At 58.7% G+C, this 12,488-nt stretch overlaps 1 protein-coding gene across 1 annotated transcript; it reads left to right on the top strand.

The window, feature by feature from the left end:
• Nucleotides 1-762: 762 nt before the first annotated feature.
• Nucleotides 763-10,632, top strand: NES (nestin). Its single transcript, XM_069576871.1, has 4 exons — nt 763-2,326; nt 3,379-3,503; nt 5,273-5,346; nt 5,582-10,632. Exons 1-4 carry the CDS (start codon nt 1,544-1,546, stop codon nt 10,093-10,095), a joined length of 5,496 nt encoding a protein of 1,831 aa, XP_069432972.1. The 5' UTR covers nt 763-1,543; the 3' UTR covers nt 10,096-10,632.
• The last annotated feature ends 1,856 nt before the right edge of the window (nt 10,633-12,488 follow it).

Raw genomic sequence — 12,488 nt, 5'->3', positions numbered from 1 at the left:
CTCCACTTGGCCTAGTGGGATAGCCTCCAGGTCACTGATCCTGCTGTGCTCCCTTCTCAGAAACCTTCCCCATCCTCCGTGCTCCCCTGGGTCTCCGTGGACTCCTCAGATGCTAAGTATTATGATAGCCTTATTGGTTACCCCCACCACCATTGTTGCCCTCCAATTACCAAATCATGAGCTCCTCCAGGGGTGGAACAGACTGCTGACACAGAGTAGGTTTCGAGCTAAATTGGATGCACATGAGCAGAAATTCCTTCCCCCTTCAAGGAGTCTCATTATTCTCCGCTCTCCCCCTCTGACGCTGCTTCCCCTTTACAAGCCCCAAATCCCACCTCCTTCACTACCCAGTTCAAGGACCTCCCCTCCTCCAGAAGTCCTTCCCAGCTACTCCCGTCCTCAGAGAGCTCTTTGTCTCCTGAACTGTGGAGCTCTCAAAGGGATGCTTTGCGGATTCAGTCAGATAACGTAAATAAAATGTTAGAACATGATTTGGCACATTCCAAAGGCTGGATAAATTTGGACGCCTTGTGACTAAGAGATGCCTCTTTCTGCTTCCTCTTCTTGGCACAGTCTGAGAGCCACCAGGGGGCGCCCTCTGCACAAAAAAGCCCTTTCACCGAGGACGGGCCCGAGTGTCCTTCCTCCCCCCTGCCCCGCCACCCCCGACCCCACCCCACCCCCCGCGAGAACTGAGAGTGAGAGGTGGGGTTTCACTACCTAAAAGCTGGGTATATGAACTTCAGGTTATATGAAAGAGGAGTGGAAAGGATGAGGTGAATAATGGAAAGAACACGCTTTTGCCTGCCCTTGTTTCCTGATGGAGACTGAGGACATAGGGTGGGCGTGCATACGCGGTGTCTTCCAATGCCGCATACTCGGTGTTTTCCAGGCAATGTGTTTTCTGACCTCTGTCTTCAATGCAGCTTTCTCCCAGTATTTCAGGAGGGTGAGTCTTTGCTATTTAGGAAAAACATGGCCACATCTATCCTTTCAGCCGTCCCATGAGAGTTCCATCAGCGCTCCCATTTTATGGATCAAGAAACTGAGTCCGAGAATTCAATGAGTGACACTTTTCTTGGATGCCCTGAGTAACAGACTCGCACCCCCTCGCAAGCCTGAATCCCCTGGCACCCCTTCCACAGGTTCAGTTCTGTGTATAATCTCCTTTTATCTGGGGTGATGACCTGGCCTCACTGCCTCCTTCGCCTGAAAGCCACCGCCATCGGATCGGATTTTCCTGGCACGGGTTTTCCTTTGGTTCCGCTCTGCAGTACCCCGGGGCGGCAGGGACAGAGGCTGCCGCCGTCGCTCTGAACCCTAAGGGGTTAAGGCCTGGGTCCCGCCCCTTTTCCCGCCAGGCTGGCGGGAGTATGAATAGCCTCGCTCCCACTCCCGACTCCCAGTCGCTCCGGTTGCTCCTTGCCCCGCCCCGTCATTGTCCCCATCCGCGTCTTTTCCCTTACGTCCCCAAAGCTTTGAGAGCTGCTGGCTTCTCCTGGTGCTCCGAGTCTCTCCATCTTCGGTGGGTCAGACGAGCAGGATGGAGGGCTGCCTGGGGGAGGAATCTTTTCAGATGTGGGAGCTCAACCGGCGCCTGGAGGCCTACCTGGCCCGGGTCAAGGCGCTAGAGGAGCAGAATGAGCTACTCAGCGCGGAGCTCGGGGGTCTCCGGGCACAGGCCGGGGATGCCTCCTGGAGGGCTCGTGCCGACGACGAGCTGGCGGCCCTACGGGCCCTCGTCGACCAGCGCTGGCGGGAGAAGCACGCGGCCGAGATGGCGCGCGACAACCTGGCAGAAGAGGTGGAGGGCGTGGCGAGTAGGTGCCAGCAGCTGCGGCTGGTCCGGGAGCGGACAGCGGAGGAGGTGGCCCTCAGCCGGCGTGCGGTCGAGGCCGAGAAATGCGCCCAGGCCTGGCTGAGCACCCAGGCTGCGGAGCTGGAGCGCGAGCTGGAGGCTCTGCGCGCGGCGCACGAGGAGGAGCGCGCCGGCCTGAACGCGCAGGCTGCCTGCGCCCCCCGCGGCCCCGCTCCGCCCCGGGGTCCCCCCGCGCCGGCCCCCGAGGTGGAGGAGCTGGCTCAGCGGCTGGGCGAGGCGTGGCGTGGGGCAGTGCGCGGCTACCAGGAACGCGTGGCGCACATGGAGACGTCGCTGGGCCAGGCCCGCGAGCGGCTGGGCCACGCGATGCAGGGCGCCCGCGAGGGTCGCCTGGAGCTGCAGCAACTCCAGGCAGAGCGCAGCGGCCTTCAGGAGCGCAGGGCCGCGCTGGAGCAGAGGCTGGAGGGCCGCTGGCAGGAGCGGCTGCGGACCACTGAGCAGTTCCAGGTGAGGAAGTCGGGGGCGGGGACTGGGCAAGACAAGGCTTCAAGAAGTCCTTTTGGGGTTCAGAGACCTGGGAAGGAGAGTGGGCAGTGGGGGTGGCTGTAGATTTAGGGGCCACTTCTTAGAAAACCATGCCTGGTACCACCAGCCTGGACTCTTCCAACTCTAGTGCAGGGTTGGAGGTTCAGAGTCCTCTCAAAGTACACCTCGAAGGGCCGAGCCCAAGACGTTGCAACAGTCTCCTCCCTGTCTGGATGGCACCCTCCCACCCTGATGGCCACTGGGCCCCTCCCTAGGCTCTGCTATCACTCAGAAGATGCTCAGGACTTGGCCTCTCAGTCTCCAAGTTCTCAACAGCCCTCCTCCCCTTGGCAGGAGAGGGTGAGGGGCCCTGGATGAGGGGCCACCAGCCCCTTCTCCCTTGTGAGGGCTCTTCAGCTCCTGAGTACATTCCAGAGGCCTGGGACAGCTGCTCCCCCTCACACTGCGCAGATGTGACCAGCAGCTGAGAAAACAGCCTCCTGCCTGGCCCAGACAGAGGTCTCACTATCCCCCACTCTCCCTTCAGAGGAGAAAGATTCCAGAACCTGAGAACGTGTGGGAAGTGGAGGGGGCGGGGCCGAGTGTGGGGAGCGGGAGACAGTGGCTGGGACCCCGGCTGTTTGGCTTCCAGTCCTGCAGGCTCCAGGCCTGTTGATTAATCGTTTTTCCTTCTGCTTCCACTTTCCCCCCTTCTCCTCCTCTCTGTAACCCATCTCCTCTCCTCCCTCACCTCCCCCTTCCTGTGGGAGTTGAATTCTGAGCCGCATGTGCTACCATTTAATCAGCATCCTCAGAGGAGGAGCCAGGCCGTGGGATAGGATTGAGAGGGGCCCTTCGCAGAGGCTCCAGAAGGGGGTTCTCTGGGCAGGGAGTGGGGTAGGGGAGGCAGGAATCTGCTCTGCGGAGAAGTTAATCAGGAAGCGAAGCTGCTGCTGCAGCAGCCAAGGGGGATGGAGGTGCGTGAGGGGGAAGGAGCCCTCCCCTTCACTGACTACCTCTGGCTTGCTCTGCAGCTGGCCGTGGAGGCCCTGGAGCAGGAGAAACAAGGCCTCCAGAGCCAAATCGCCCAGGTCCTGGAAGGTCGGCAGCAGCTGGCACACCTCAAGATGTCCCTCAGCCTGGAGGTGGCCACATACAGGTAGAGCCTGACCCTGACCCATGCGGACACACAGATACACAAGTCCATGTGGGGGCAGACTCCTCGCCTGAAGGGGCCCAGAGCCACGGGTGAGGTGGGGGCTCGGCCACCACTCGGTCCTGTGACCCTAGGCTAGGCTGATCCCTTCCACCTAAGCCCATCTGCTCTCCTATGGGTTCAAGACTGGAGAAGTATCCTGTGCCGAGGAGACCCTCCAAAGAGCGGTGATATAGCTGAGTGGGACAGCCTCGCAGGAGAAGGCTGGACACCTACAGGTCATCTGCAGCCAGAACATTACCCTCAGGGGCCTGAAAAGCACCGTCCCTGTGTGTGCACTCACACCAAGAGGGTGATGTCCTTGAGCAGCCTCAGGAAGGAGGAACCACAGGTGTGGGCTGGTGGCACCGACTTGCCACCTGACCTGGGCCTCAGTCTCCTGGTCTGGAGGGTGGGAGATGGGCTAGGTGACGACCAAAGTCCCTTCCATCCTGAATGTCCCGGGGCCTGACTCCTCTCAAGCCTTGGTGCCCTTGGCCTTGGCCTTGCCCAGCCCTTCTACTGACCATACCCTGTTGGCTCAGGAAAGGTTGAGACCAAGGAAGTGCTTCTTCTCTGGCTCTGTGGCTTTGGACAATCCCACCGTCTCACCTGGAAAACTGACCTTGTTAGCCAAGGCCCCACTGATGGAGCCTGAGGAAGGAAGGGGCTTTGCCATGGTGAAGGCAAGCCCACAGGGTGGGGCCAGGGCTGGACAGCCTATGAGGACAGTGCCCCCAGAATCCACAGACGAACAAAAGCAGGGGCCCTGGAAAAAGCTCAGGAGGGGAGGGGAGGCAGGGCCCAGAGAAGGAAAGTCAGTGAGGCTCCAAGGATGAGAAGGGAGGGGCTCCACCTCCACAGAGATCAGAGAGCAGCGCGGTGCTGCAGCAGAAGAACCGAGAAAACGCTAACCAGACTCAGAGATGATGAAGAAGAGCACAGAGGCAGCAGATGATCAGCATAACTTGTCGAATTGATTGGCCCTCCTTCCCCGCAATTGGCCCCCTCCTTCTCAGTCCCCATGGGACACTAAGGCAGGGGCATGGACACAAAGACCTTCATTGCCCTGAAAGGCTTGGGATCCAGAGTACTCAGAGATCCCCAGATAAGAGCCTTGACCCCTAGTCAAACCACTGAGGGGAAAGGTCTGGGCAGGCTTAACCTGGGTTTTGAGGCATGAAAAGGATTTGGAGAGAGGGAGCTGAATTCTTTTGTTTTTGTCTGTAACCAGCTCTGGGGGCCCTGGGGGAGGAGGAGGAGGAGGAGGAAGCCTATCCCATGGGAACGGGCTGAGAATTCCCACTGCCCCAGGGAAGCCCCCTCCTCAGACCCTCCAGATGGCAGTGTGGACAAAGGCAGCAATTAGCATGAGAATCGGCCCCCCACCCGGAGGATGAGGTCATAGGCCTGGGATGGGGAGGGGACTAGTCTAAGCGACGTGTGGGGGTGTGTGTACACTGTGCCGACTGTGTGGGAACCGCTTGTGTGTCTGTGAGTCCAGCTGTGTGTTCAAATAAGTGTGTGACTCTGTGAGCAAGTGTGTGCTGTCTGTGGGTGCGACCATGTGATTTCATGTGCAGAGCCAAGTACAACCCCATTGTGGCTTTTGTGTGATAGTGGTGAAAGTGAGGAGGAGGCCTGCCAGGCGGGGGCTGTGACTTTCCGCTGGCTGGCTGGCCTGCTGGCCTGTGGGCAGAGGGCTGACCCAGCTTTTCTTCCCTCATCTCCAGGACCCTCCTAGAAGCGGAGAACTCGCGGCTGCAGACCCCTGGAAGCGGCTCCAAGACTTCCCTCAGCTTTCTGGGTAAGAGGAGGGGCCAGGTTTCCCCCAGAACTTTACCTTTGCTTCCTCTTCGTACCCCAGAGCGATTCATTTTCTGAGATGAGAAGCAGGAAAGCCTTACTCTTGACTCCGTGGCCCCTAACACCAACGAGCATGCTCTTAGTCCAGCCCAGAAAAGGCAGGAGCGGGATTAGGGTACTCCTCCCCGTCCCAGCTGATGTGTCCTGACACCATTTTCCCTCCTCTGCCTTTCCAGACCCTAAGCTGGAGCTACATTTCCCTGGGACCCCAGAGGGCCGGCGTGCGGGACCTCTGCTTTCTGTCCTGAGCCCTACTCCCCTCTCCTCACCTTTGCCTGGTACCCTGGAAACACCTGTGCCAACCTTTCTGAAGAGCCAGGAATTCCTTCAGGCCCGCACCCCGACCTCAGCCAGCACCCCCATCCCACCCACCCCTCAGGCTCCCTGCCCTGCTGTAGATGCTGAGATCAGAGCCCAGGATGCCCCTGTGTCCCTGCCCCAACCACGTGTTGGGAGGCAACAGGTGCCAGAAGTCATGTGGGCTGAAGCCAAGGTGGCCGTCCCTGCCAGCATCCTGCCGGGACCAGAGGAGCCTGGGGGCCAGCAACAAGAGCCCAGTCCAAGCCAGTCCCCTGAAGATCGTGCCTCCCTGGCTCCAGCCCTCAGCCCTGACTGCTCCAGTCTAGAGACCAAAGGTGGAGAAGCCAGTGGGTCTAGAGAGTCCAGCAGATCCCAGGAGGAAGATGAAGGCCAACTCTGGGGGCTGGCAGAGAAAGAAACAGTGGTAGAGGTCAAAGCAGTGAGCAGCTTGGAGCAGGAAACTTGGCAAGAAGAGGCGGGTCTGGACAGGAAAGAAATCCAAGATGCCCAGGGCCCTTTGGAAAAAGAAGCTGTGAACTCTCTGGAAGAAGAGATTCAAAAGCCATCGATTCCACTGGGAAAACAGAGCCATGAGACTGTAAGAGCTCTAGAGAAGGAGAGTCTGGAATCTCTGAGGTCTTTGGAAGAAGAGAACTTAGAAACACTAAAAATACTAGAAAAGGAGAATCAAGAATTGTTGAAGTCTTTAGAAGCAAAGGAGACGGAGGTAGTGAGATCTTTAGAAAAAGAGACTCTAGAACTACTTAAGCCTATAGGAAAAGAGGATCCACAGACATTGCCATCTCTAGAAAAGGAGAATCAAGAAATAATGAGGTCTCTTGAAGTTAATGGAGAGACATTTTTATATCCGGGAAAGGAAAATCAAGAATTAGTGAGGTCTTTAGAAGAGGAGAACATTGAGTCATTGAGAACTCTAGAAAAGGAGAGTCAAGAGCCACTGAGATGTCAAGAAGTAGAGAACCAGGAAACACTGAGACTCCTAACCAAGGAGAATCAAGAGCCATTGGGGTCTCTAGAAGAAGAAGACCAGGAGACATCAAGACCTCTAGGGAGAGAGAATCACGAATCCCTGAGGGCTCCAGAAGATGAGAATCATGAGGCTTTGAGACCTCTAGAAAGAGAAAACCCAGAGTCACTGAGCTGTTTAGAAGAAGACCAGGAGGCAATGAGACCTCCAGAAAAAGAAAACCAGGAGCTGCTGAGGTCTCTAGAAAAAGAAAACCAGGAGCCACTGAGGTCTCTAGAAGAAGACCAGGAGGAAATAAGAGCTCTAGAAGAAGACCAGGAGACAGTGACACCTCTAGAAAAAGAAAACCAGGAGCCGCTGAGGTCTCTAGAAGAAGACCAGGAGGAAATAAGAGCTCTAGAAGAAGACCAGGAGACAGTGACACCTCTAGAAAAAGAAAACCAGGAGCCGCTGAGGTCTCTAGAAGAAGACCAGGAAGAAATAAGAGCTCTAGAAGAAGACCAGGAGACAGTGACACCTCTAGAAAAAGAGAAACAGGTATCACTAAGGTCTCTAGAAGACCAGGAGGCAATGAGACCTCTAGAAGAAGAAAGCCAGGAGCCGCTGAGGTCTCTAGAAAAAGAAAAAGAGGAGGCAATGAGGTCTCTAGAAAACCAGAATGCAGTGAGACCTCTAGAAGAAGAAAACCAAGAGCCACTGAGGTCTCTAGAAAAAGTAAAAGAGGAGGCAATGAGACCTCCAGAAGAAGAAAACCAGGAGCAGCTGAGGTCTCTAGAAAAAGAAAAACAGGAGGCAATGAGACCTCCAGAAGAAGAAAAACAGGAATCACCGAGATCTCTAGAAGACCAGGAGGCAGTGAGATCTCTAGAAGAAGAAGGCCAGATGACATTGAGCCCTCTAGAAGAAGTGAAACCAGAGACACTAAAGTCTCTTGGAAAAGATCAGGAGATAGTTCGACCTCTTGAAAAAGAGAATCAAGAGTTATTACGGTCCCTAAATGAAGAGAGTATAGAGGCAGTGAGGTCTTTAGAAACAGAGGCTCCAGAACTACTAAAGCCTACAGAAGAGGAAAACCTGGAAATACTGAAACCTCTAGAAAAGGAAAAGGAAAGTCAAGAGCCACTGGGGTCTGTGGAAGGGAACCACGAGACACTGAGACCCCCAGGGAAGGAGAATCAAGAGTCCCTGGGCTCTCTGGCAGAGTGGAACACAGAGAATTTGCAGTCTCTAGAGGAGGCCGACAAGGGAAGTCTAAGGCGCTTGGAAGAGGAAGAGATCGTGGAGAAGGAAGAGAGTCAGGCGTCACTGAGGCCCCTGGAGGAGCAGGGGCAGGAGCTGCCACTCTCTGCACAGCAGCAGACATGGGGAGATGCAATGCAGCGGGACCAAGAACTGGATCAGGACCGGCCCCCGGGGAGGGCTGGAGTGGACAGTGGGGATGGGGCAGAGCTGGAACTGGAAGAACGGGATAGCTTCCCTGCGGAGGGGGAGGTGGTGGAGCAGGGGCAGCTGCAGCTGACAGCCACAGGTGAGGCCTGGGGCCCGGGAGAGGGGCAGCCAGGCAGCCCTGAGCCCAAAGAGCAGAGGCTCCCAGCTGAGGGCGCCGGAGGGGCAGGAGGCGCTGCGGGCCTCCAGGACCCCGAGGAGCAGCCAGAGCAGGTGGGGGCCCTGGGCCTCCCGGCTGCCCAGGGAATGTCAGAGGTGATGGAGCCCGAGTTGGAAGATGAGGATGTGGCCCCGGGGGGTGGCCAAGCCTCCCCGGAGGTCACCTTGGAGTTAGAGAGGGCCATGGGCAGGTCTGCGGGAGTGGAACGGGGACTCCAGCAGGAGGCAGTAAGGCTGGAGGACCCAGGTAGCCTGGCCAGAGAGGAGGCGACGGAGCCACCCCTGGGGGAGGGAGGTGTGGAGGCAGAGAAGGTACAGGGCTTGGAAGGGCCCAGAAAGGAGCTGGAGGAGGCAGGCACTCTGGAGTCTGAGGTCTCCACACAGCCGGGCAAGAGCAGAGACCCACTGGGGACTCCTAGGGACTGGGAGGAGTCAGAATCTGGGGCCCCTGGGAAAACAGAAGAGCCAGTCTCAGCTGAGACCTTGTGCCACGAGGGAAGTGATACCCCCCAGCCCAGGCCCCTGGGGTCAGAGGGAGCTGAGGAGGATGCCAAATCGCTGCTGGGGCCCCCCAGTCTGAGGCCCACTGAGTCCTGCTTGCCCAGCCTAATCCCTGAAGATACCCCTGGGCCCCAGCCCCTGGCTGAGGGGAACCAAGAGGCCAGCTGGGGGCTGGAGGGTAGGGCTGAGGTCCTGGGAAAGGCGGAGGGTGAGCAGGAGGATCTGGGCTCTGGGGGGATCCCTGAGGGCCTCCAGGAGGAAGGGGAGGAGAGCAGAGAAGAGAGCGAGGCGGATGAGCTAGGGGAGACCCTTCCTGACTCCACTCCCCTAGGCCTCTACCTCAGGTCCCCCGCTTCGCCCAAGTGGGACCTGCCTGGAGAGCAGAGGCCCTCCCCTCAAGGGGAGCCCGGAAAGGAAGGCTGGGGTCCTGCGGTCCCAGCCTCCAAGGGCCTTGGGGCCCAGCCCTCAGAGGAGGAAGAAGAGGAGGGAGCTGAGGAGGAACGTGGCCATGACTCTGAACTGTCGGAAGAGTTTGAGGACCTGGGGACTGAGGCTTCTCTCCTTCCCAGGGTCTCCGGGGAGGGGGAAGGGGAAGAACCCCTGAGCCAAGTGCCCCAGCTGCTCCTGGAGCCTGCAGCCTGGGATCGTGATGGAGAATCTGATGGAGAATCTGACGGATTTGCAGATGAGGAAGAGAGCGGGGAGGAGGGAGAGGAAGAAGAGGAAGAAGAGGGGAGGGAGCCAGGGCCAGGGCGCTGGGGGCCAGCGCCCTCTGTGGGCAGCCTCCCCACCCTGAGCAGCCCTCAGGGAGGACCCCTCCTGGGGTCTGAGACTGTGGGTGTCAGTGTCCCCCCCTGGGACAATGTCCCGGGGGGTGCAGCACCCGACGCCCCCATGACTGCCCTGGAGACCGAGTCCCAGAACAGCACTGAGGCCTCGGGCTCAGAGGAGGAGTCTGATGCTGCTCCCCTGGAGCCGGAGGACCAGGCCCCTGGCCCTCTGGGGACCCTCAGTGGGGTGGAGGACACCCTTGATGGTGGTGGCCCAGGCCCCAGCCTGAAGGAAGAGCTGGAGCGCGTGAATGGGGGCGTGGTGAACGGGCTGGAGCAGTCCGAGGGGGGAGGCCAGGGGAAACCGGGGGCGGCTGGGGGGGACCGAGGGAGCCCCTCAGAGGAGGAGGGGGCTTCCCTGAAGGCCCCTTGGGCAGGGGCTCCTCTTCACCTGGGCCAAGGCCAGTTCCTGAAGTTCAGTCAGAGAGGAGGTGATGGAGACTCCTGGTCCTCAGGGGAGGACTAGAGAGAGCTCTCCTGCACGGAGGCATTGGGCGGAGGGGCGTCCCGACCCCCTCCCTGCTCGGGGCAGCACTCTTAACCTGCACTCTGTTGACCTGTGGTTTCTATCCCAGAGGCCCGGCTGGCCAAGGGGAAACGGGTGTGGCAAAGGGGCCCAGTCCAAGCGTGGAGACTCTGGGAATAGAGGCCAGCCCCCTGGCCTCTGCATAGCAGGGACAGCCTGCCTGCACTGTCCCGTGGGGCTGAAGCCAACTGAATCTGTAGGAATAGTCCCTCCTTCCCACTGCAGCTCCTTTCCTCCCATCCCATTAGCTGGAAAAGGCCAGGGCTCAGAGGCCCCTCCAAAGGGAGGGGCTGTGGTGGTGCGTGTGCCAGGGCTTGCCAGCTCTGCCCTTCCTCCCTGCACCCTCATGAGATGGTTGGCCGGTGGCTAATGAGGGTGAAGGGGTGCTCCTGGGTTCTGACCCCCCCATAGACCTGCCATGTTGTGGCCCCGTCTGCCTCATCCCTGCCTGAATAAAGTAATGCCTCCGCCTACAAAGTCTGGACTCTTCCTTCCTCAATTCAGGGGAGCCTCAGGGTTGACACAGGCAGAAGAGCCGGGGTAGAGGGGAGCAGGAGATGCTGGTGTTGGGGAGGGGCTGCCTGCTGGGGAGAGAAGATTCTGGAAGGCTTCACGGTGGAGACAAGCCAGGCAGATGAAGGCTGCAGGCAGGAGTGCTGGGGACCCGGGGAAGGCTGGGGGTGCTGCTTGATCGGGGACTGGGGGTGCCAACCCAGGTGACCTTGGCGCCTGCAGAAGCCAGGCTTGTCATCATCTCTGTCCACAGCGCTGATTACAGGGATTAGGGCTTGGGGCCACCCCCACCCTCGCATGTCCTCCCTGCCAGCCCCTCAGTGCCGCCAGCATAATAAGCCCCCTTGCCCCCAAACCCAAACAATTGTCTGGCCTTGGTGTCTGCTCAGACTGGCCGGGTCAGAGCCGGGTGAGGGAAGAAGGAGGTCTGTTCTGCCTCAGTCTGGCTGTGTGGCCTCAGGTCAGTGCTCAACTTCTCTGAACCTCAGATTCTGCCACACAATGACAGACATGGGCCTCCCAGGGCAGAGAGAGCTAGGGGAAGCCAGTGGGTTACAGGTTAGATCCTCAGTAGGACCTCCTTGCAAGCGGAAGCGGGAGACAGGGAAGACAAGAAAATGGAGGTGAGGGGGATAAACTGAAGCTGTCGGGTGAAATGAAAGAGCAATGATGGGGTATGCTGATGCCTGGGGTCCACCCAGCCACAGCATCTTCCCAAGAACACCCCCCATTTCCCAGGAGTTCTCTGGGTCCCTGTATAGGGCCAGGAGGGACCAGGGGTGCCTGGATTAGGCTGGGCTTGACGGCCTTGTAGTCAGGATACCCAAATAGAAGCCACTCCCCATCTGAGCTCTGGAGGGAAGAGCAGGCCAGCGACACCTCTAAATACTCTGGGTGGGGGTGGGGCAGGAGCTGCCAGATGAATGTTCCCCGTTGGAGAGACAATCCCAAGGCCAGAGGCGGCCTGCCTTTCTTTTCTCAGGCCTCAGGCTGAGGCCAGGGGAAGATGAGAGGATGAAATCTCAACCCCTCTGACTTCAGCTCGTCCTCCCGACAAGGAGGGGGTGGACAGGAGGCCCCCGACAGGACCCCACTGTCTGCTTCTCTCCCTACACCTTCTCCGCCGTCTGGGAGTCTCTGTGTTGGTTATCTAGGCTTCCATTTCACACACACCCTGGCCCTTGGGGTCTAGGATGCTGGCGGCCCTCCTGGCCTCCACTCTCCTTCCTGTGCCCATTGCTAACAAGGCCATGTCTGATCTCACCAGGCTGCCAGGCTGGGGGCCAGCACACTGGCATCCGGGCAAATAAGGCCCCCTCCCTGCTCCTCTGATGGGACAGACGAGCCCTGTACTTGGTCTCCCCAGGCCCTCGGGCACCCCCACTTAGGCAAAGGGCCAAGGACAGAGGCTGAGTCCTTCCCTGTGTCCGGGCCATCCTGCCACCCACCCAACCCACACACACCAGGGCCCCTGGTCCTCTGCAGAACTACCCGAACTATAGCCATTTCTGCTGACCATCTCTAACAAGGGGAGGAATGTCAGACAGAAGTGAGGGCTCTCTAAAGGGGGTATGCCATGGGAGATGCGTCCTCTCTGGCAGTGGAAGTCTGTGCAGCTGGAGAAATGGCGGTTGGGTTGGATGGAAACAGGGCCTGTCAGCTGCTAACGGGGCATGTACTGTGCTCCACGGACCACGCAAGTGGTGGGAGTCCAGGGTTCCTGGCCCTGGGAGCTCTGTCTTCTAACTGAACAGGGGCTTCTGAGTGGAAATCATATTCGGAAACGGAGATAGGCAGGAGACTGCGGGAGCACACAGCAG

The sequence above is a fragment of the Ovis canadensis genome, chromosome 1 (genome assembly GCF_042477335.2).
Source record: "Ovis canadensis isolate MfBH-ARS-UI-01 breed Bighorn chromosome 1, ARS-UI_OviCan_v2, whole genome shotgun sequence".
NCBI lineage: Eukaryota > Metazoa > Chordata > Mammalia > Artiodactyla > Bovidae > Ovis > Ovis canadensis.
This window is presented reverse-complemented; position numbering and strand designations above follow the sequence as displayed.